This window comes from Pieris napi, chromosome 4 (assembly GCF_905475465.1).
Source record: "Pieris napi chromosome 4, ilPieNapi1.2, whole genome shotgun sequence".
Taxonomy (NCBI): Eukaryota; Metazoa; Arthropoda; class Insecta; order Lepidoptera; family Pieridae; genus Pieris; species Pieris napi.
Window position 1 is genome coordinate 5,834,248 of NC_062237.1, and position 26,347 is coordinate 5,860,594.

General features: G+C 33.1%; 2 protein-coding genes across 2 annotated transcripts in view; one reads left to right on the forward strand and one right to left on the reverse strand.

Annotated features, from left to right (window-relative positions):
• LOC125048605 (BAI1-associated protein 3) overlaps window positions 1-25,757 on the reverse strand; it is a 67,960-nt gene extending 42,203 nt beyond the window's left edge. Inside the window, exons 1-7 of the mRNA XM_047647354.1 lie at window positions 25,570-25,757; window positions 23,331-23,535; window positions 13,912-14,104; window positions 10,017-10,236; window positions 4,670-4,817; window positions 4,116-4,193; window positions 3,410-3,588 (exon numbers count right to left, since the gene is read on the reverse strand). Coding sequence (XP_047503310.1) covers window positions 3,410-3,588; window positions 4,116-4,193; window positions 4,670-4,817; window positions 10,017-10,236; window positions 13,912-14,104; window positions 23,331-23,535; window positions 25,570-25,723 — 1,177 coding nt within the window. The 5' untranslated portion in view covers window positions 25,724-25,757. The remainder of the gene's footprint in view (window positions 1-3,409; window positions 3,589-4,115; window positions 4,194-4,669; window positions 4,818-10,016; window positions 10,237-13,911; window positions 14,105-23,330; window positions 23,536-25,569) is intronic.
• LOC125048606 lies at window positions 24,283-25,008 on the forward strand. The gene has a single exon (XM_047647355.1). The coding sequence runs from the start codon at window positions 24,332-24,334 to the stop codon at window positions 24,887-24,889; it is 558 nt and encodes a 185-aa protein (XP_047503311.1). The 5' UTR covers window positions 24,283-24,331; the 3' UTR covers window positions 24,890-25,008.
• Window positions 25,758-26,347: the final 590 nt, after the last annotated feature.

Sequence of the window (26,347 nt, forward strand, 5' to 3'; positions counted from 1 at the left end):
CTTTAATGGTCTATAACTTTTGCAATTTTTTATGTGCTAATACACGCTTTTAGCACATTTTTCTAGACGCCATTCCGGATCCAATGAGCTATCGCACATAATTTTAGGAGTAGTATCTCTATTTTGTTCCATTTTCGACTTGTCGACTAGACTAGTAGTCTAGAAAAAAAATTTTTTAATTTTAAATAAAAGTAATATTCATGATAATCAAAAAATTTACAAAAAAAATTTTTCTATACTTTGTTATATATGGTTGTTTTTGTTAATTTTAGAAGTTTTAGAAAAAAAATAAACAAAAGTTGAATATTTGTTTATAACAAATTGGTAAGTTAATAAACAATAGAATTGTTGATTAAAAAAAAATTTTTTTTCTTTTACTTTATAGAAGACTGTCAATTATGATTTTTAGGAAAAAAAAAATTTCTTAACTAATTATTTAAACAATAGAAAATTAAAAAAAAACGATTATAAATAATTAAAAATTGTTATTAAGGAAAAATTTTTTTTTTAAAAATCATAAAAATTTTAATGTAATAAAGTTGTGTTAAAATTTTTAAAAAAAATATTGATTTAATCAATTTGTTTAAAAAAAAATTATCAACAAATGGCGGGAATTTTTTTTGTTGCAAATCAATAAATATCTTGTATTAATAAAAAAACGATTATATGATGATTGAGAAAAAAAATTTTTTTTTTAACATCATTACATGGATTTTTAAGTTTTTGTTTAAGTAAAAAAATTGTTATAAACAAAGTATAAATATTTTTTTAACTTTTATGGCACGATCTTGTTAAGTATGTATGTAAGAAAGGCTCTACGAAGCGAAATATTTTTACGACCATTATTTAAACATTTTTTTTCACTTACAATTAAGACGGTCGTTCGAGAAAATTTCGTTAGTTAACAATTATTTAACTTGTTGAAAAATTAACTTTAAGTAAAATTTTCAACGGGAATAAATTAATTATAGTGTTCAGAACACACCATAATTTTTTCAAATTTAAAAAAAAATATTCAATACCTTAAATAAATTAATTAATGTGCCGTAGTCGCTTTTGACGCCACGCGCGAATCCTAAAAATGTCACCCGCAGACCTATTTTCAGCGTTAAATTAACATTATAAATAATGGAGATAGAGTTCTGGGAGTCAGGAGTTTTTTATTAGAAATTTCCTCCTCTTTCAGAATCTTTATTTGAAATTTCTTAAATATTAATAGTTTATTAAATATTGGCAAAAAACTAAATGCCATTATTTTTTCATCTTTAATGGTCTATAACTTTTGCAATTTTTTATGTGCTAATACACGCTTTTAGCACATTTTTCTAGACGCCATTCCGGATCCAATGAGCTATCGCACATAATTTTAGGAGTAGTATCTCTATTTTGTTCCATTTTCGACTTGTCGACTAGACTATACATGTTACAGTATAATTTCCCGTTTGACGTGTATTTCAAACGTTTTCCTGCTAAATAAATATTGGATCCGCGCTACCATCAATCTTGTTAAATCCAATTTTTCAATGCGCATTCGCATTTCATGCATTTGCCGTAAAAATATTTCACTAACTTCACATGTAAATTTAATATGAGAAAACCATATATGTAGACTGAATAATATGTAGTCGTTAATCGAGAGGCTGTTTGAAAGTATGAAAAAGCAAGTGTTGTTGAGACTATTCCGTATAAAACATTGCTTTAAAAATAACTTATGATTTATTTATAAAATCAATTCAAAATATTTTAATTTTCTTACGTCACAGATTAGACAAATCAACAATGACGTAGCTCGTTGTAAAATATATGTCTTCGCCTATATAGACCTAATATTTAGAGTTTAATTTCGTTGAACACTGATTCTGATCAAATAAAATGTGTAATTGGGTTTTTTAAGAATGATAATTAAGACTTTGAAATTTGAAGTTTGATTACGTGGAATGGGACGTCGTAGCCAGTTCCTATGACGTCCCATTCCACGTTCGCGACGCCATCTTGTTTAGAGAAGTGTGAATGCGCATTATTGAAATTATGAATTTTAAAACAAATACTTAACAGAGTTAACAAAACAATTAGTATAGGTTCTATAGTCTCTAATTAATAAACTAAATTATTAAAGTCTTGTCATCGTGCATTACAAAAAAATAATTTAAAGAAAATTATTTGCAGGAGACTAGCTATGGTGTCCTTTCTAAAATTATGTCATAATTCATCAACATATCATAATTAAACAGAGTAATCTTCATACACATTGAGTTAAGGAAGTATTCAATAGACGTATCACTTGTACAGTAACTGTTCCAAGTTACACATACTGATAACGAGTAAGACTACAACTTCCGTTGCCAACAGTAACTTCATAACGTGATTTGTAATTAAAATAATTCCTAATTTAGGCGGAAAATGGTAATAAACAAAAAATACTGGTATTATTGTGAACAAGCGTGGGTTGCTCGATAGACGAAAAATATGGCACAGAACGCGCCACGCTTTTTCACAATAATACCAGTATTTTTTGTTCATTACCATTTTCAGCCTAAATTAGGAATTATTTTTCACTTTTTAGTTTGATGTGCTTTAAAAGCGTGTTTTTTAGTTTTTTTTAACTATATTTATTTTCCACTTTTTAGTCCTAGCAGCAATTTGTTGTCTCAATTTAATCGTATTGCTTTGTGGACTTAAAAAAAAATTCATTGTTTTTTCGAGATAAACCTATGAAATTATTATATTGTCGCTGATTCTTTATAAGTGTACAAAGTTTGAATTAAGTTTGTCCGTTTAATGTGGGTCAAAATCGAGTCCGAAGGAGTCGGTTACATACATACATACATACATACAGGTGAAGCTAATATAAAGCGTGTAACAATTATTACTACAACATTCTCCTTTGATGACTATCATATGTAAGAAAATGCCAATATGAAAATGCGCACCAATTAGGGCACCTTTTCAGAATATATTACCTCTTTTACAAATAATTGATAAAGGTTTGTTTGGCCTCGTTAACAAATATTGTACTTTAATGTTCATTTAAACACGAATTGGGTACTTTGAATGTTTACACTCGCCTCGCATGTAATTGAGATTTAAATTGTGTTGCTGAATAAAGTGAAAATTCAATTTCAAATATAGAATGTTTAATCAGTACGTTGTTTTGTTCTTTGTATGCGGTAAAAAAATATAAAATCTATGGTCTAGTGATAATAGATTTTCCCGCCTTTCACAGAATTCTATGCCGCATCTGTGGGTTATACCTCCAAACTAGCTTCAAAATGCGAAGTAAATCAATATATTTTACGGTGTTTTTGAAAATAAATTATCTTTACACGCCGGACCGTCATAGAGATCGTTTTCGTTACTATATTAATCGTTGCATACTAACAAAATAAAATAAATAAAATTTGAAACTAACCAAGGAAATCATCCTGGCTTCCCTGCCTAGCGCTTTGGCAGACCTGCTTGAAGAAACGGCCCAGCCCACGAACACCTCGCACCTCATTAAGCCGAGATACTGCATCCAGGACTGAGCTCTCGTCATCATGATCCCAGATATCCAGGTGTAGAACATCCGATGATATATCGTCTATATCACTGTGATAAACGAAAATTTAATTCAGTCCCACCTTAGCAGCAAACATATTACTGCATATATCTTTATCGAGCCACGCAAATCGGAATACAGATGAAAATAATGTCTTACACCAATTTCTGTGTACTTTCTTTACGTACAGTACGTGAAGATATAGTTATTTATATAGATATAATGGCTTCTATATGCCTAAGAAGTTGCGGATATACCTACGAATCTTAGGTACGTAAAATAAATATCTAGTAACTGTAGGATTTCAAAGAAAGGAATATTTACCAAAAAGTTCTGCATGAGTAAGACTCAGTTAGTAGTAAGTTAACTCTGTTGGTTAACTAAGCTGTTAACTAACCTAACTAAAGAAGAGACTACCGATATCCATCACAGTAATTATTAAGTATCTTATTTTTGTTTATAAAATTGTGAACCTATCTACCTAAAAAACCTATAAATAAGTATTCAAAATTCCAGAATTCAGAGAGACGTAAAAAATGAACTATACTATTTTAAAGTTAAAAATTAAATTACTCACAATTTGAATGTTTCATTCCACTTAGGCGAGAGAGTGTGAGGTCGCACACTTGTGGCGCGAATGTATCGAGCTGGCAATCTGTCGAGTAAATTGTGTTTATTAATTTTACGCAATAGCTACGTAGATATCGACCAATTTTATAGAGAACCCCTGCCATAAAATTATTATATTTGATAATTAAATCACTTTAATATGTGATCTTGCATTGTCTATTTCCGATTTAGTCAAATATAGGTTGCCTGCCTAGCTAGTTCATACCTGAACCGCTCTCAACATCTGAACGATGTTTAACTAAATTTAAATCGTATCGTGGGCCCCAATTCACTATCACATTGTCTAATATAATAATTTTCTCGTGCTTTATAAAATAATCAAAGTAATACTACAAAGCTGATAACAAGCATCGGCCATTTTGTCTGTCAATATGTATAAATTTTGAGATTTGTTTAAACTCCTCTCAACGTTGAATTTTGTTTATGAGTGAATCATTTTAAATACTGCTTAAGTTAAAAGGCGATTATCGGTAAAGGTTAAAACGCGGTCAGTCGTAGTACCTGCCGAGACTGTCTCGTTGCTGGCGCCCGTCTCGCCGTTTGAAGCTCAGCCTGAAGCCATGTTTGCGACCTTCATCTTCCGACGCCCGGGGAGAAGCCGGCAGCGACGCTGGCTGGATACCCAGCATGCAATAAGGGTCGCTGAAGCCTATTAATAAAAGTCCCGTTAAATTATATGTTATATATTTCTTATAACACATAACGTGAGAATTAGCTGAAAATATTGATTTAAACTAATTTATTATTTTATTTATTTATTTTCTCACAAAAACTTATACTTAGGACATAAGCAAGTGACAGTTATATTCTTACTTCTGTTTATGGAAAAAGCTAGTCTGTGTGAGACTGATGCCTGCTAAAGGTAAGAGTACCTGTGTTACAGGTCATCAGGCCTCCACCACTTCGGATCGACAGAAGATCTTATACAATACAATACATTACAATATATAGAGGAAACCACATGGGATATGTGTGTATGTGTAAATTATGTGTATGTGTGTGGTTGTGTGTCTGTGTATGTTTTATATTTTATTACTTTAGTGTTAATCTAATAAAGCTAAAACTAGTTAGTTTTTAGTATTTAAACTAATCGTTGACAAGTAACAATTAACAATTTGTTATAATATTTCTGAAGGAATCAAAGGACATTTTTGTTCACGAAGGAATAACTTAATTATAAATGCCGAATCGATTAAAATCATTAGACAGTTCCCGCCAGTCTTAATATAATATTATCTACTTTTATGACATATGTAAGAAAATAGAAAGTTTTCTTGGGTTTTCTTGATCCATCTGCTCAATCACTGACCCTTTTTCCCGACCGACATTAATTTGATAACAAACAAGACTACTTAAACAAAATTAGTTTACGTCTATATAAGCTTCCAAATAAAACTTTCTTCATTCGTAAAGAAAATGCTTTATGAATTGCGAGAGTTGTAGGAAATCTAGTCATTACAAGGAAATTAAGTTTGGTATAACTTTAGTTACGTATCTCTACTATTTATATTATTTATTACTCTAGTAATCAGAATGATTTAAAACAAAATCTTGTAAAGCTGTTACCGATTCCGAATAAATTATAAAAAATATTCAAGTCCCTTTGCGTTTTCATAAAATTTAAAGTATTCCCTCGATTTTTCTAAGCTCTCATAATTCTACTCATTGTACATCTGCTTTTATGATTCCTATGAGTATAATACCTTGTCAAAAAAAAACTATTTTTCAAATAGATTAGATCCGGACATCTAAACAATAAAAAACTTTTTAAAGATAATGATAATGAAATAGAATCTTCGCTTCCAACATTTTAGCTCTAAACGTCAAATATAACGCACGAATATAAGTTCAGGTCGGTTATCGAAAGCTGGCGGGTTCACAGTACTCACACTAATGCAATTTCACATACAGTATTTTTCAAAATATGATTTTTTTGCCATGCTATACATTTTAGTCCACTCATACACGACGGACAGTCTATTCATGATGTATTTATGATTGTATTTCAGTTTGACATCACGTCTCGCGCTTATTCACAGACACTACACAAGCACAAAGTGTAAATGTGTTGAAGCCGCCAGCTTTAGTTAACATACCTATAGCTATGTAATTCATTACGCTAAAATTACTTACTTACAGTAATTTGCCTAATTAATAAACCTTCAAAGTTGATAGGTGACTAGGTGCTTTCTCAGAAATTTATAGGAATTTCTACTCCTCCGGGCTACACAAGAAAGTTTGTACCCAGACGTTTCATAATGAAAATTTGATATCCCAAGTGGGTAAGATTTTAAAACCACCCAACAACAAAAGCAAGTGTAGGTACAGTATATGCTTATTAATATCAACGTTTAAACATGACTAGAGTTGACAAGAATTTATAACAACTCCCACCTGTAAAAAGAACCAGTGGTGCTACAACCTTTTTAGATCTGGGCCTCAGATTTCTGTTTCTGATTCGTGATCATTTGTTTTTTCTAATAGTTAGAATAGTTAGGATCAGTCTTCTGTGTCCAACACTGTTCGAAATACATAATTTTAATTTTATTTAATTTGATGAGGGTGATCTCAAATATTTTTACACGGCCGATCGACACATCATTTTTTAGTTAGTCATTGTTGCGCTTGTCGGGTTACGTGTTCTCGTGCGTCTAGCATTTTTTATTTGGATATATACTTTTTGTTAAATATAATATAGATGATTATAGACACGTCCACTATTTAAAATTGTATAGTGAGTGTTTAGTGCGTGTTTGAGAACTATTGAGGCAAGGTATCAATAATTATCTTCGGTCTAACCTCTTTTTGTGCCCATACTAACACTAATCCAAATCCTTACGGCTGATATTATTGTGTGCCTATTTTCCTGTGAGGAGACATTGACGAGGTATGTACTCAGGACTTATTATTTTAATATGAATTGTGTATCGACGGCCACCGAACCGTTCTTTGTGGTACATAATTTTTTTGAGATTTTGAGTCTAAGGCACGGCGGTTTCCTCACGATGTTTTCCTTCATCGTACGAGCGGGTTTTGAACGCGCTCATAGATATACAGTCCATTGGTGCACAGCCGGGGCTCGAGCCTATTTCCTTAGGGATGAGAGTCACGCGTTGAAGTTACTAGGCCAACACTGCTCTAAACACCTAGCATATCTAGTAAAAAGAACAAATTCTAAAGGACCTTAACCAACGTTTTCTAATGGTACCTAAAAACCCTAAATTACCTAAAAAAAACCTAAAACTCAAATGCTCATATAATGTTTTGTCTTTATCACACTAATGTTACTTGGCAGATAAATGAAAACGATAACAGTTTTTCACTGTCTAAAGCTTACAAAACGTATTCATTACACCCAAAGACTGCTAACGTTGCACTAATAACACAGTTCTACAACACATCTTATTACTTCGCACTAAGTAATAAGGCAATAAAAACCTCATTTAGTATCTGATAAGTAATAAATCAAAAAGAAGAAAATATGACGAATAACAATTTAAGTTTTAAGTATTACAATTTGGTAATATTGCTTTTGAGGCGTCTCGCCCACATGCGCTAAGAACTGTAAAAGCCAATTATATCAAAATAGCTCAAGTTGTTTGAAAACAAATATTTGTTTAAGATTTACTTGATGTCGAATAAATTTTTTCTTTAATAAAAATGTTCATCTATACTTTCCAAGTCACGGGACGTCAAAGTTGTAGAAAAGTATATTGAATTGACGTCGGTGCAAAATATTACAAAAGAAAACATTATTTATTTTATACTTATTTAACTTGAGGAACATTTTGAACAGTAAAGCGAATTAACTCATAAAAATACAGTGTTATTTAACTAGCGGGTTAAGTGAAATATGGGCTGACTTAAATTCTTGAATTTGAGAACACGATTTCTCTAAAACGTTCTTCTAACTCTCCATGTAAATATCCCTATTTGACCCCGTATTTTTATTTTAGAGCCCAATTCTAAGATAAGATGAAAATATTGAATTGTAATCTAATTTAGTCCGCTTCCATAGCTAAGTGGTAGTATATTTTAAGAAAACCGGTAGCGCACAACCTTTTAAGTGTGGGCGTCTAATTTCTGTATCTGTTTCCTGATCATTTGTATTTCTTAATAGACAAATGCTTTAGCTTTCTGTGCCTGGACACACGCCGTAGACTTTTTGGGTCTATTCACTATTGCATCATGCATGCCGGTTTCGTCACGATGTTTTCTTTCCAGCTGCCCACACGGCTGTGCACAGCCGGGGAACCTACGATCTCAATGAGAGTCACAGGTTATAACTACTAGGTCAACACTTTATACAAGAGGAGATATTTAAAGCGGAGATTCAACTATTCTCAAATAATATTCGAGATGGATAAAAACAAAAGACTAAAAAGACAAAAGCTGGGGTTAAAAGATTTTACGACTTCTATCTTAAATACATCACGTTATATATAAACTATTAACCCTGTAAACCTAGTACTATTCTATAATAATTTAAGTACTATCAAGGGAATAACGGTTCACAAACTTGGGCGCCGGAGGCTGACAAAGTTTCAAAATTATTGTCACGTTTCGCGAGAAAAACTCAATTTCGTACAATTTAACACTATTGAGATCTATATTCGTAAACAGTTATTGTTGTTATATTAAATGCTTTTAAGCCCCGCAGCTACAATTAACGAGAGAGCTTAGGATTACGATGTTCTAATAGAGCCTTTCAAATCAAATAAGCAATTAAAACTTATTTTGATATAACCAAACCAAACAAGGAACAATTACAAAGCTTTAAAAGTTTTGTAATTGTTCCATGACAGATCCCTCGTAATACCACTCGATTACGAAACTATTTCTCACTGTTATTAAATAAAGCTATCGCGGAACATGCGTAAAAGGTGTATTAAGAATATCCAATAGGGTACCACCTGCATCAAGAGCACACCCTCACGTGCATACCCTCACTTTCACGCCATCGCATAACACAGCCGAATTAGACTGTTCTTAGGTTATATCTATTTAATATGTTTTATTATTTTTTTCCTTTCGTAAATTTGGAACATTTTTGTATATATTAAGTATTCCATCATTGGCTATATCTATAGTAAAAATTTTTCTGTTATATATAATTTATGTTAGATGTACGAAATAAATAAATATAAAATTACACGCTTTCACTTAAACGTTTTTGTAAATCAATTTTTTCTGAAATGGACCGAAGGTTCAGGGCTAGTAATCAAGGTTTAGGCTACAAGTAGAGGGATTAATCACTAAACTATATCTGTTAAGGGGGCGTCCATAAATTACGTGAGGTATTTAAGGGGGGGAGGGGGTCGAGTAAATTCTCATTTAATCTTACGTTGGAGAGAGGGGGGGTCTCGGCAAATATCACGCAATTTTTTTTCTAATTAAAAAAAAATTTAGGAAAACGGTTGACCCTAAAGGCTATCTCTGCAACATCCCGCTAACACCACGATCTAAACACTCAACATTTCACTTATTTTGTTTTAGTCGTAAATAAAAGCACGAAGCATTATTTTTTCTTTTTACAATAACAATCCAACGCGTTTACGTAAGAAACCCACATTTTGACAAATCTCACGTGAGATTGGAGGATGGGGGAGGGGGATGAATAAAATCTCACGACATCTCACCAGGGGGGGGGGAAGGAGGTACAGAAAATAAAAAAAAACACCTCACGTAATTTATGGACGCCCCCTAACCTGATCTATCAGTTAGACAAAGTATATGCTCACGTGACATAAGTCTACATCAAAGGTTCAAATAAAAAAAATTCAGCGTAGCTTCCTACGAACATTTCATTTTTTTACACACAAATATACTATAGACTGATATTCCTTACCATTAGCGTCTTTAGCTTCGAGCCCATCAGCTTCTATAACAGCGCAGCCCAACACTACGGTAGGTGGACGCTCACTGTCTGCAGCCCTAAGTGCCCTGGCGTGTACTTCTGGTGACACGCGGAAAGCCCGTCTGGCATATTCAATCACCTCTTCCTTGTAAGCTGCAAACTGACCGCCTGGGGCTGGTGCGCCTACTGCGTTCTCGATGCAGTATAGGACCTATGAAATAGCAGTATTAAAAACATACTCGTAATGAAATGTATTTTGAAGTGTTACTTCTTTATCGACGTATGGGAGAAATTTTGTAGCAGGTTACGCGCCATGTTGCTTTTTGAAGTCAAACTTCTTTATCGGCGTTGGAAAAAAATTTACACACATTTGTCACATTTTTCGGTTACGCGCCATCTTTTTCTTGTCCACGGTTGATCCGAAGAGATTCGAAGCCATTAGTAACAAAAATATATAATAACGATAACAATGATAGTAATACTAATAATTCTATTACAATTAATGAAATTCTGTAATAATCTTAGTCCTACTACATAGTAGTACAGTAATAAGTTAAAATGAAATAATTGTATTTGTATTCATGTCTATGATAATAAAAGCCTTTTGTTAAACTTTATCTAATTTAACTTTATTTAACCAATTTCTGTAAAGTTGCATATAGTAGATAATTTTTCGAAAAATAAGGTCATAACGAAGTGAAACTTCGTTATGACGTGTGTACACCTAGTACACGCACACATTTTTTAGTATTAGTTGTACTCGTACTACGTCATATGGCATTGGGTAGGCATGTGACAACTTGATTAATTCGAAACGGATCTAGTCCATCTACCGGAGATTCAATTTCATTCTAGAAAAATCGGATCGCAAACCACATCTACGTACAATGTAATGTAGGTATACGTTATATTAACCAATCAAACGAAGCACAGTATCAAATTTTTGTTTATATTTCAAATGAAAAGGACAATTAGAAATAGCACGCATGTTTGTATTTTAATTAACATTTGAATTTTAATGAATGTTTGCTATTAAGTTATTGCATTGTCATCAAGGGAGTATATAAGTAGACTTAATTTCTCACCATCAATTTTGTGGAGAAGAATAAATGGATGTCATGGATGGATATTATTAAGTAAACAAACCTTTTTTATGTGAAATAAATCTCAAATATTATATTGCGATTTCATCCGATTTAGTACAACAAAAAGTGTTTTAATTAACAATTTACGTTTCCTAATAAATGCTAAACATAAGATGTGTCCTAGTTGAGATGTAATTAAAATACTTATTCTTATTTTTGGGCGTAGATAAGACACATTGTTTTTTGGTTTTAAAGCTTTTTATAATCAAAATCGGTTATACAACGTTGTTCCATTTACAAAGTGACAACGCTCATAAGAACAAATTATTCAATAGCTACATTAAGCTTACAGTATGTTTATAAATAAAACCGTAAGGAAAAACGTACATGTTTCAAAGAAGGAAAACAAAAATTCCTTAAGAAAAACTAGGGAAAACGTTAAATAATAACACTTCGTCGCATCTGTGAACCCGCATTCTTTACATTTACGATAATGTTATAGGAATGTAACTAGTATATTTGACAGTCAAACAACAAAGTTAGAATGTTATTGTTTGTTTGAACACTAATTTTTAACAAGTAAAACACAGAACTAACTTATTAATTCATCATTTCAAGACTAGATATCTATAGGTCATATTTAGTTTTAAAAACGCACTACAATTGTATTCTGTGGATTATGAAATATTTTTATAGCTCTTATTGGTAGTAAAAATTAAAAAAATCTAATTTTAACAAAAAACATGTACCCTTTTGTTGTCTGTATCTAAAACAATTTAACTTTGCATTAATTACGAGAATTCGAAATACAAATATTGAAGTAAAACTCAATTCTGATTTAATTTATTTTTAATGAACAAAATTAAGAGTACTCTTTGAAACGGACGAATAACAATTCTATTTACCTGCTCGGAGTAGGAAATTGATTCGAGTTATATTTTGCATCAGTTTAAATGAGATCCAATACGAGGACAGATTGTTTACTTTTGGAATTGATTAAATATGTCAATTACCAATAATCATATTATGTTTCATTGTTGCTGTTCACGATAATAATTTATTTTGTTTACTTCTTATAACATATCGATTTTGCTCCCTTTGGAGTAGAGACTCTTGGGCCGTGGGGTTCAAGTGCACAGGTTATTAAAGATTTAAGTTGGCGTCTGGTAGATAGTACCGGTGACCCCAGAGCTGGTGCTTTCCTAGCTCAACGAATAAATATCGAAATACAGTGAGGAAATGCTGCCAGCGTTAAAGGTAGGTACACTGCCATAGGGACCAAACTTTTTAAATTTGTATTAATTTTCTTTATAATATTTTTTATTATTACTTTGTAGGTTAAGAAAATTGTAAATACAAATTGTACGTAGGTGTGATTGATAATCAATCTAATATACGTATATCATAATAATTAATATCAGTCAGGAGAGTGTTCTGGGAGGAACATTATTTTCGCTTATACATTTGGGAGCTTTTAGTAAAAGAAAGTAGGAGTCACATAAACGTAAAAATATTTAAAATAATATATAATTTATACGCACGATCCCTATGTTGTATTGTGTTCAGTGTTAGTTTTAAATAGTGTTGTTTATGGTTTTTTGGCATTCAATTTCAATGTGTTATTAATATATTAATAACACACTCATATTAAACAGAAATAATTTTACATTGGACATTTTTCTCGAAAGCTACGGTATCAGTTTCAACATTCATTATGTTTGTTGCCAGTGGCATATTAGCGAAGATCACAGATAAGCAAATTCTACCGCGCTTTTGAGAACCGCGCATAAATGTGCAAATACAAGTGGCGCTAAAAAAATATGTTAAAACAAATAACGCAAATTAATTAGAAGGTTTTATGCCTGGATTTCTGTATTGATCATTTGTTTTTTCTAATAGGTAAGTAAGTGATCGTCGATCACATCGTTGCATGTACTGAAATATACAATTGACATAATTAAATTTAATACCCATAACTCAAAACAATCAAAAGGCCAAATAGATTTGACTAAAAAAATAAAATAAGTGAAACCGGTGCAAAATATATCCGGCCTGTCACGATGTCTTATCTAATATATAAAATTCTCGTGTCGCGGTGTTTGTGGTTAAACTCCTCCGAAACGGCTTGACCGATTCTCATGAAATGTTGTGTGCATATTGGGTATAACTGAGAATCGGACAACATCTATTTCTCATCCCCCTAAATGTTAAGGCTAGCTCCAATTTTTTACTTTTTTATTTTTAGATAAAAAAATATTTAATTTTTTATGATACATTAAAAAATCCATGCAACCCCTAATTTTCACCCCTCTACGATCAACCCCTATTTTTTTGTTATAAATGATATACATGGCAAAACGACGTTTGCCCGGTCAGCTAGTATAATATAAATTTGATCATTACTTAGAGTAAAGCGAAGTATGTATAAGAAAACGCCTGACACCGGAGAATGTTTTCAAGTGGAAGGGCAACATTGCGTGATCTAGGACTCTTACGGACGTGTAGGTATTGTGAATAACATACAATTTCTTTAATGTATTTTATTCAGAGACTAGAGAATTCGTTGACCTGGAAATATTTTCACCTCATATGTGGACTGCTAGTAAATGCGCAATTTACAAAATCAAAAACGTTTATGATATAAATATGGATAATTTCTATTCTCACAATATCCCGCCTTTTATAATTTTCCCCCACTTTTTGGTTTTGGGCAAGTTCCTATTGTGAAGGAAGGAATGATGTGCGTTTTCATAAAAACTGACCACTGATCAGCCCGAATTTGGTTAGTTAATTAAAATTACCTCAGTGTAAAGATGTTCGTGTTCTTTGTGCGACAGCTGAGCCGAGACGCTTGGTAAGCCAAGATCATGAGGAGCGGGCGGCGGACGTTCAGCTCTAGCTTCAGCCAAACGCAGGGCAGCGAGTCGTCGATTTTCTTGTCGCCAAGATAGAGCCGTGAAGCTTTCGAAGTATGATCCATCGGTGTCTTGAACCCTATGACAAGAATGAGCTAAGTTATTAAACAAGCGAATTAATACCGGCTGAAGATTGATCTGTCAGTTATTGTCTTAACCCATAGTTAGTAACTATAATTTTTATTTTTATTTATTTATTTACTTACAAAAAACAAAATGGACAGGATTTTTTAAATCAACAAGAGCCTAATCAATAAAAAATTCACACACGAATTAACAACTAAGTTCTAAATGCACAAACAAACAGTAGCACTTTTGTCAGTTCACTCAACGGACAATAAAAAAGGTCTGTTAACTGTTGAATCATATGTGCCCTTTTCAGAACGTTAGTCCTAACTATGGCCACATGAAGTACCAGTGGACGGTGTCGCCTTCTGACGTATCAATCAGGCACATTGAAGCTAAGGCACTATAGTACTGCCGAATTACTGACCTAACCATGTAACAATTTTAATAAGTACGCAAGCACAAACTCTCGGCGTAGCTCGTTGTAGCCGACAGAACCAAAAATAAATAAGGTCGGATACATGAGTGGTAAAAAGGGTACACACCGTAGATATACCTATGATAGATGTGCCTCAAAAATTTGTTCTGTACCCGCTCCAACATCAGCTTATATTAGTTTAGTTTCATAATAAATTATGTTATAAATGACTTCGCCAGCGATACTTCCATTAGTTAATTAAATTAATACGCCTTATTGTCAATATTATACTTGCTTCAATTGATGGGTTCTCATGAAATATGTTAATCGCATGTTAAAAGGAAACATTCAGATTTGTAAAGTATAAGTGCGATCAAATATATGTAAATAAATAAAATGTTTTATTTATTCAATAAAATATCTTGAAAATTTGCGATTTACATATTTCTCAAAGGAATAATATGAAAATACTTTTACAAAAGATGGCTCCTATTCCTTGTTATCTTGGAGTTAGGAATGACGAGTCTAGAGAAATAACCGAATAGCGCAAATATTGTACTGAGAATATGTAGGAAATATTCAAATAAGTTTTACAATATGTAAGCGCTCTAATTTTAATTCATATTTTTTTATTATTATTATTGCTTAATATAATAAGTAAAATAAAAATACAGAAAATAATTAAAAAAAACCACTAAGCTTTAACTTAAACTTTGGTGCTTGAAGGGTTACACCAGACTATAAATTCAAATTAATTATAATGTAAGAATTTAAAAAAAATACAATTAATACAAAAATCTAAATAAAAATATGACTTAAATATGACTTATTACTAATCAATCACATCCAGATTGTCTAAAAATACCTTTTAATTACGGTACGCTTGCAATTTTCGGGGGTTATTTTGAGATTTGAGGGTATACAATTAACAAGGCGCAGCAATATATGAGGTTGTTCGATTTCTGTCTAAATAATTATAATAATTCTGTCAATTACGGTCGTTCTCAGAGTATACAATCAGTAAAGATTTAAATAATGTTAATAAATATAGTTTTAAATCGGAGGCTGAAAAGTCTCACTGTAAAGTTACTAAAATTTTTTTGGCGAAACAAGTGATGTAATTCATATTATTTTATGTTTATAAAAAGATGTATCGCGGCGCCCGGGGCCCCAAAACTAGTGAGCCATACAAATATCTCTCATAATAGCGATAACCCAGTCATGCGTTTGATTGGTTCATAAGATTTGGAATCTCTATTCTTATTTAAAGAAAAAACTGTTTAACCAGATTGAAGTTATGTATTATTATAAATTTACAACTATTTAACATAATTTTAAATTTATTCGACGTTTCGCGTGCTTTACAGCGTGCGTGGTCACGGTGACTGAAGAAAAAAGATGTTGGATGTCAAAAAGCATCACAGCTGTAGAGAAAGTTGCCTTATCTGTATTTATTACCCCGGTGTTGGTATCGACTAAAAGATGGAGGGTTTTGGCAAAAATGGCTCACGGTGTCCTCTATTATAATAATACATAACTTCAATCCGGTTAAACAGTTTTTTCTTTAAATGTGTAAAGGTTATGTAAATCACAGACAATACTATCTCTATTCTTAATTTTAACTTATATTAATGGATTTTATTATTCAAAAGCTGTTTTCATAAGGGAAACGCAATTATGTCGTGGATGGCAAAATATATTGCATAAAGTAATAAAATATTCTCATGTTGTTTTTTGCTCATACGTTGAACGCAAAAGGAAAATACATTAAAAATGCAGTTTCTCTGATTTTTACATTCCTCTATTATTCTTGCATTCGCGAGTTCATTCATAAAAACCTTACAGAGCAAAATCAATATAACCCTCGAGAACTTTATAAATACACCGGTTATTTTTCAGATTCCAAACACAAGAGCTCCATTATTATTTTTTCTGAAATGCTCCACGCATTCTCTTTCCGTTCATAGTCCTTTACATTTTCTTGTTCATTCGTATTTCGTACACATCATACTTCCAATATATTATTACGTTTTATACAAAAAGGTTTTGGTCTTATTTAAGGTTAAGCAATATATTTCTGATCGGTAAATGTAATAGGTTGAATACTTTTTGGGGATAAAGAGGGGCTTAGAGAGGGATACCTTATCTACCTGTTCGGTTAGGAGTATATACGCTTTGAAACAAACGTGTCAGGCGATCTCTCATACGTAAAGATTAACTTGGGATTATATACATTTTTTTTTTTAGACAACTCATACCAATTGACCTAGTCCCATGCTAAGCTGGTGAAGCTTGTGTTATGGGTACTAGGCAACGGATATACATACATATTATAGATAGATAGACATATAAATACATATTTAAACACCCAAGACCTAAGCACAACACCAAATGCTCATCACATCGATGTTCGTCTCAGCCGGGCATCGAACCCGGGACCCATGGATTCGCAGTCAGGGGTACTAACCACTAGACCAATGAGTCGTCAAACATGACAAAACATGTGGCACTATCTCCATCTGTTTTCTTGATCTTTATACGCAATTGGTGATCAGCGTTCATGACTGGCATTGTCAATTTTGCGTCTTTGATTTCACGTCGTTTTTCATCACCATATGGGCGGGTATTCTTTGTGCATACAAATTAATCCATTGTTCGCCAATGAAAGTCGAATTTTCTGGCAGGAGACATATTTTCCTGTCACTTTTCAGAGACTATAAATTTGGTATTTCTCTTCTTTAAGTCTCTCCATAAATTTGGTCTTTTACAAAATAGCTGATCCTAGCCACATATTAAAATGTAACTGTGTCACCGTGATATTCCTACACGATGTGTAGAATAACAAAATAATTTTAAGTAGGTCAATATGGAGCGACCTGTTGAACGCTCCAATCGGCATTCGCTATGACCTCTCCCTGTATCATGTTATGCGTATTTGAGCAAGATTAATTTACATTTGTTGCGTAGTTTCGTGAATTCATAAGCTTGGTAAATTTCAGCTTTCGAATATTGATTTCTTTTTCGGAATTCACAGAAAGTTTGTTACGTAGTTATATAGTATATTATAGTCATCTTGCTTATAATTGGAGTAGCTTTACTACACTATAAGTTATAGTGTTGTCACTGAATTATGCAGTAATGAGATAAAATTGTATTTATTATGATAATGCAATATTTTCTTACAACTGTAAGTTGATTTAAATGAAGTAATATTTGTAAGCTTTTCATGTATAAATTATTTTAAAATAAAACAGATTCAACCTTTATTACGGGTGGAAAGGCCCACTTACATATAAAAAGTATCAGAGAAACAATTACGAAAATACGTCTGCCTTGTTAGACGTATACGCCACGTGGGCACGTACACCCCTTCACAGATTTTCTTATTTCTTCTAGCACCATGCTGTTGTTGAGTTATAAGCTGCTATGTTAACTTAGAATAGAATTTTTTGTCTCACTTCTTCTAGTGGTTAATTAAAATTTATTTAATCATCATAGTAGTCACATGTACGATGTACTCTATACGAGTACGTACGCATATACACATTTTAATACTATCCTGCAAATTGTCAACACGTTCCTTAATTGAATATTGGCCACCTCAATAAATAGATGAACTGTATCAAGAGCGAAGTAATTGGATTTCTCATGAGTAGGATGTACGCTGCCTCCATAATTGTCCCAGGTTATATGAATAAAGCAATTTCAGGACTTCCTTTGAAATATGGAGAGTAGAGGCCAAGTTTATATTTGCCTAACAAGTTTTATACCACGATGTCAACGAGTCTGAGTAATATCGTTAAAAGCTTGGCATAAAACGTAGACTAGAAAATCAGAGCGTAAAAAATGCACAGACCACATAACACACTAAATTCTATAGTTTATGGAATAGTCTATGGATTATTTTATTCTTCATTTTATTACAGTTATTACTTCTATAGACATGCAATTAAACAAATAGCAAATTCAATGAATATGAAAATTTATAAAATAGCTCTTCTATCGTTCGGTATAGTTATAACTTTATATATTACTACTCAATACTATCTTTAATAAAGTTTAAGCGTGCATAGACAACTAATTATTGCTGTCGGGCGAAATTTAAAAATGCGTTCGAATATTCAACAAAAATTTTGCGGTAAGGTTTACAATCCGAGACAAACCTAAGATAAACCAATTAAAATGTTTAGACGATTACTTTTGAAACCAACTTGTTGAGAATAAAAATTGATTGCATTTAGAAGGGTTCGGTAAATAAGGCTAAAGAGTTTTAATCAACTACCATTCAATTGGTTGAAGCCCCATTTGATAAATGAACTCATCTAGCAGCGGGATACCGATGTCCATATTATTACAACCATTCCATTACTATCATTAGATATCTATTTTTATGGCATCTATGAAATATTATAAACGTATAATATCAAAGTTATAATATATATAGTTATATATATAACAAAACTTATAATATATGAAAAAGAATATACCATTTAAAGACAAAAAAAGGCTTTTACCGGATTAAAATTATGTATTATATAAATTTACAATTATTTGACATAATTTTAAATTTATCCGACGTTTCGCGTGCTTTACAGCGTACGTGGTCAGCGTTTTTTTTTTAAATGTGTAAAGGTTATGTTAAACAAAGACAATACTAAGAATATACCAATTTAGTAAGTATGTACTTTAAAATGAAACAGGCCGATCATCAATGGTTTTATGAATCTAGTTTTGATATGTGTGAACTGTATGGGTTTTTAGAACGGTTGTTTGTGTAAGTTTGCAAGTTTATGTAAAATTTGTGCTCCAATACCGAATTCAAGGTATCTTGAATTCTATAGGGTTGAAATGCATTTGATAGCTCAACAATTGTAAGAAGTTGGATGATATTCGTGATATTTACACTATATACACAAAAATATATGTTTTTCTTAATAAATTCTTTGCCTGCCAGCCGATTTTTGAGTGTAAGGCAAGCCGGTTTCCTGATGATGTTGCCGTTACCGTACGAGCAAGTGTCAAATGCGCATGTGTTTTCTATGTAGAAAAAAAATTCTATTGATGCACACCCGTGATTCGCACGACCTCAGGGTTGAGAGGCGCGCACTAAAGCCACTAGGCCAACACAGCTCAAAAAATTTCGAAAGAGCAAACAGTTAGTTTTCATTTAATAAGCCTATGTACCTACTACTGATACGCTTTATTATTTTTATATTTTTGTTTTTTATTTGGAAAAATACAAGGCGCATACCCTTCGGCGGCGCGATTGCTTTTGTGCAAATGTAATAAAACCCCAAGGCGCCACCAACATTTGCCCTAAGCAGGATGTGGTAACCGCAGAGCCTTATCCACTTCCCGATTTACCTATACCAATATTACAAAGAGGAAACATTTGTGTTTTTGTATGTATGTTTGTAATGTTTTCACACAAAAACTACTGGACCGATTTCAAAAATTCTTTCACCATTAAAAAGCTGCATCTTCACAGACATAGGCTATATTAAAAAAAAATATGGAACCCTAAGAAAAATGCAATAATATAACCCAAGGTGTGAAATTTTTTTTTATAAAAAATCTATCATCGCCTGCGCTGTGTCCGATATATAGTCCGACTTAGTAGACTTTCCACTACCATGATCTACGCGAGTGAAACCGCGGGACTTAGCTAGTAATTTATATACTGAAATGCGCTATATTTTATCTTCAACCACTGCGAGTGAAGTTCAAGACTGTAGTTTAATATTGAAACGTATAATTACGGAAGGACAATACGACTAAAAAGAAATAAAGATGTCAAATATTAATTATAAACCAAGGGCATGTTTAAATAATACTGAGATCGAGAAAGGACATAGCAAACCACCAGTGGTCAGTGCAAGCGTTTTATCCTTGGGCTTTACCCGGTTTTTTGGTTATCTCATGTCGCATGATACAAATCACTATATATATGTAGTATAAAACAAAGTCGCTTTCTCTGTCCCTATGTATGCTTAAATCTTTAAAACTACGCAACGGATTTTGATGCGGCTTTTTTTAATAGAGTGATTGAAGTAGAAGGTTTATATAATAACATCCATTAAATATGGATGGAGAAATACTGTTATTTTTGACCTTGTTGATTTTGTTTATATGTGATGTCGGTAAATAATTTCATTTTTTCCACATTGCGAACCCTACGAGATTTATTTGCATCCGTGCGAAGCCGGAGCGGGTCGCTAGTTATATCTATATAATGTCAGTGGCGTTACTGTACAATCTGGGGCCCGTGGCAAATCTTCTTTCGTGGCAATACTTTTGATGGGGCCCTATCAGTAAAAATCGTCCCTACTTAGTTAAATTTTAATAAACTTCGAGATTTTCAGCGTACTCAACTACACGTTGTTTATGTCCCACTAATGGCCATATGTTTCCTCTCTTATGCGAGAGGGAATGGTCTGTAGTCCCCACGCTAGCCCAATGCGTATTGGAGACTTCATATTCATCCATTGAACATAATATCTCTGGGGAGGACCCTATTGGGTCTGGGCCCCGTGGTATTTTGCCAGCCCTATTGTTAGTCCTGTATAATGTTATAATGTATTATATTTCTTCCATTCGCGTACTATATTACTTATCTATTATATTATTAGTAAGCTTGTTACGTACATGTTTTTGTTTGTCCAAATTCATTGGAAATTGAAATTTCGTATCACACACAGTTAAATTTCCCGATTTTCAATTATAGACTCAATAATTGCCTGAAACAGACACTCTAACGTAGAGCCGATGTTATAACGTCATCTATGGATTAAATCCAGTTTCCGCGTAGTACCTACTAATATCGTAAAGAGAATTACGTGGTACGAATTAAAATCACTCTTCCGTTGGAGTTGCGCTTGGTCCCCATGAAAAAGGAAAAAGAGGGGAAGGCCACTGGAGATGGAATTATAAACAGGGGGAGAATTTTGGGCTTGGCGATTGATAGAAGATAGAGTGGTTTTGAGGAGGCCTTTACTCGTATAAAGTCCTTTTATTTTATATTAGTTACGTATTTTGCAATCGTCTACACCCGCGTAGTCTATTGAAACGTACGAGGCTCGTTTGGACTATTTTTAAATTAAATACCCTAAAACTCCAATGCGATTTGTATAAAATATTTTATTTCATTACTCTTACTAACCTTCTGGAAAAATGTGCCTTTCTTTGTAATGTACCTACGGCTCGCATATCTGCTAAATTTAATGGCCCAGTGCGCTCTTACAACTTAATTACTAACATTGATGAAAATATTTATACATTTTACATCAATCTTCCAACTTACCGTAATATTGTTTATCATGCTCTTAATGAGGTTTAAGTTTATATTTTTTTTTAGTTATTAGTTTTTTTGTGGTTGCTTGTTTATTTTTTCCCTTGCTTGCTTGTTTACGTTCTATATTAATTGCTGTATATGTGTGTGTGTGTAAAATTTGCGATGTCATATTTTCTTGAATAATTATGCAAACGCTTTGTTTTAGGACTTATAAATAAAGTAAATAAATTGTAATAGTTTTTAATTTTATTTATTATTCCTGTTAGAGTTAAAAACCGGTCCTAATTCGACTTTTGATGAATTTTGTATTGAAATATTTAAACCAAATATATACAAACTTTCTTCAAAGCATTTTTAACAACCGAGACCTTTCAATCAAAAACTCGAATAATACAAATTGGTTGACGATACAAATGTGACTCACTGTACCAACATAACAATGTCCTAATCTACGAATTCATTAGTCTGTCTCCGTTCGCACGTCGTTGACATATTGTTGTGTTGGCATCATTGATTCCCAAAATCCCTTGTGATTCATGATCTAGTTTCATGTGGTTTACCCTTTACTGTTCTGAAATAATTGACGCTCTTATATTTTGTTTGTATATCTTACAAACACGAAACGATTTCGTAGCGAATATTTGTATTTATTCGAGATTTTGTTTCACACAAAACAACCATAAATTCAGACTGTTTTACTAAATATGTACAAAAATGGAACATATATAAATATACATATAAACTAGCTGATCCGGCAAACGTCGTTTTGCCATGTATATCATTTATAATAAAAAAATAGGGGTTGATCATAGAGGGGTGAAAATTAGGGGTTGTATGTATTTTTTAATGCTGTATCATAAAAAAATAGAAATTAAAAATTTTGTCTAAAAAATAAAAATAAAAATTTAGGGGTGGACTACCCTTAACATCTGGCGGGCTGATTTGTGAATCTAAACCATTCCCAGATCCCCTTGAAGACACACAAAAAATTTCATCAAAATTGGTCCAGTCGTTTAGGAGGAGTTCAGTCACATACACACGCACACAAGAAATATATATATTAAGATGTATATTCATTAATATTAACTTCCACATAAAATGAAGATTTCAAGTTAAAAAAGTAAATAAGTTTTGAATAATTATTTTAGCATAGCGTAACTGAAAGAACATAGACAAATATATCGTTCTAAATGCCCTCTTTTTAACGAAATATTAGTTAAGAAATGTTGAAAAACATTTGTTCAATTACATTTCTTCCCAAATACGCAATGCATTGTGCCAACGTTAGGTGTTATTGGAGGTAAGGGGAGAATTCAGAGGAATGTTATCAAGTATAACTCGTGTCATACATTAAAGTTCCACTTGAGTTTATACTTTATACCTACTCTGATAACATTATCCTTGTAATGGAAAACCTTAGCAGACCTATAATCTTTTAAACTCGTATATATAACAACTATGATCTATATAATTGTGCAAAGTACAAAATGAACACTATTATACATACTTTGTGATTGCCTAGAAACTCACCCGGAATTAACAGAGTTATCGACTTCAGGCCAGGACAGGCGACGCTTGCAGAAAGCCATCGATGGTTTTTCTGGTGGTTGTTGTTGTCGAGGCACGCGCAACGATCCACCTCGCCTTGGAGCGGAGGCTGGAGCCAGGCAATCCAAAGTCCTCCTTCGAGCGTTCAGAGCTGATGCACCTTCCGTTGGTAAAACTCGAGGGAAACCTAAGAACATATTAGAATAATATGCTTGGGAGTTTAAATTAATTTGTTAACCTATAACAGTAAAACACGGCTGCTTAACTGGTCTTAAATGTGATTGGAATCTTTTAGTCACGAATAAGTATATGATGTTCTCAAAACATTGGTTAAAAATGAGTGTACATATGCCAGAAAACAAAATTAATTCCAAAAAACATAAAACTGAAGCAAAAAACTTTTCTGCGCTAGAAATATAAATAAATCACAGGAGTGTTTCAACATAAAAGCAAGAGACTTATTTTTTAACGTTGTAAAATATGGCTAAGTGAATTGAAGCATTGTGAAGCATTTAGTTTGCTTTTGATCCTAGCTCGTGAGCTAATCGCATAGAATATAACAATATGAGAAAAAATAATTATGGAACTTCAATTCTCACAAACGTTAGAATTTAAGATTGAAATAGAATACCTATGTACCTATATGTATCTGTATTGGAACTGTTGGTAGAGAATAGTTATTAAAAGGACTTTTTATGATATATGAAAATGCATATGTTTAACATTTGTAAAAGAAATAAGCCTGTCACTACAGAACAAATACAAACCCGGAAGAGAAAAGCTTAATCCAGTTTATACAAGAGCAAATAATCCTTCGTCTTTGATGAACAGCTGAGTTGGCGGCCTTCTATGTAAATATCAGCTCCTTTCTACACCGGTTTTATTAAAAAAAAAACCTTTGTTTTAACGCGTACTGCCTATAAATATTGTAATCGGATTTGAAAAAGTATCAATCAACATTTGTTCGTTGAATCGATAGCAAGATGTTCAAGTTTGTAACAGTCGTCGCCTTCCTCGCCGTGGCCGCCGCGTCACCCGACCCAGCTCTCATCAGTACTGCTTCTTTGGCCTACTCGAACGGATTCGCTCCAGCCCTCACAACCTACAGCGCATCTGGAAACTTCTACAACCCTTCTCCTCTGGTCTACTCGTCCCCAGCTTTGGCCTACTCTGGTAACTACGGCATCCCGCACTTTATCAAGAAACGGTCTGTACCTCTGGTCAGTAGCTACATCGCATCAGCTCCCTGGGGCTTCGGCGCTGCTCCTCTGGGTACCACCTACGCAGCTACTTCCCTTGGCAGCCCCTACGCCACCGCCTACAACGCGCCCCTACTTCACTCTAGCCAAGTGTACACCACTCACTTAATCAAGAAGCGTGCCGCCCCCCTGATCGTGCCCTCAGCCTCCTACATCGCTTCAGGAGCGTACCCCGCCTACTCCGCATACTCTGCCGCTGCTCCTATCTACTCTTCTCCCTACTACTCCTCTCCCTACTACGCAGGATCTCCCTTAGCCTACACTCAATTCATCAAGAAGTAAGTGCGTAAATAGATTGCGCAATAATACAATAATACAGGACGTGCATAATAAATACCTTGTTTGAGACCTTTGTACATTTTTTGAAATGAATGTGTAAATAAACGCCATTGACAAAATAAGACTGGTTTTACTATTTTTTATTTAATATTATACGTACACATATAAGCTGATAATGAACATTCTCTAAATTTTTAAATTTATAATAAGTTGGAAAAAAATCCAAAAAGTCATCATTCAAAGACATATACAAAACATTTCATAATTTCTAAAATTTTTATCTAATATATAAAATTCTCGTGTCGCGGTGTTTGTGGTTAAACTCCTCCGAAACGGCTTGACCGATTCTCATGAAATTTTGTGTGCATATTGGGTATGTCTGAGAATCGGACAACATCTATTTTTCACCCCCCTATATGTTAAGGGTAGTCCACCCCTAATTTCTTTTTTAAATAAAAAAAATATTCTTTATTTTTTTATGAAACAGCATTAAAAAATATATAAAACCCCTAATTTTCACCCCTCTACGATCAACCCCTATTTTTTACTATAAATGATATACATGGCATACGTTTGCCGGATCAGCTAGTATTAGTATGTATTTGTTTATTTACTTGAAATTTCTAGATGTCTCTGACTGACTTTCTTTTTATATATCATATTTAAAAATAAATTAAATTCACCTCTCATGGTTGCAGCTGAGGACTGCGGTTGTTGTTGTGACTCCTCAGCTGACCGATGTCGTGATGGCGGAACTCGGCGCGGAGATAGGGCCAGTCCTGCCACACTATCTGCCACTCCCGCCACATATTGGCTTAAGGATGATAGAAAACTCATCGTGCTTACACTATGCGCATGAGTCACTTCGTTCCTCGTTCTAAGCAATTGTCACTTTTCAATTAAACACCCAAGTCTTATTTGCACATTGTTTTCGAACCGACACGTAGGGTACCTGCATAGAGGAAAAGTTTGATAAATCATCAACGTTTAAAAACTATTTGACTTCAAAGTATATTTAATATTTTAAATCGCAACAGTTATGCAAATTCCAATGCTGTTGACATTCATCTGGTATTATTGAATTACTTGATTGAAAGCCGCATAATTGCTGCACTTTAAATTTAATTATCACTTCTTACAACTTAGTTACAACATTTAATTTCGATATTTCCTTTTGAAAATATACGAGTAATTATCTAACAACGGACGTTCAACATGCTGTACTTAATATGTTTACTACTGTCCTCAAAACATGACGTCATAATCGGAGATGTAGTTGTTCTTTAAATAGTTTTACTGATACATTACAGTAAAAGGGACTAGACCTTCACTAGAGAAAGTTGTGTAGAGTAACCACAGTTACAATCTAGAAGTAATTCCATTAAGCCTCGAGTTACGGCCGGTGTGTGAGCTTAATCTCTTGGTCACAATATTGGAAGATGGCCGGCAAAGGTCTATTCG

Bases quoted from the DNA above. Each gene is read 5' to 3' on its own strand.
- LOC125048606 (XM_047647355.1), top strand. From the start codon at position 24,332: ATGTTCAAGTTTGTAACAGTCGTCGCCTTCCTCGCCGTGGCCGCCGCG.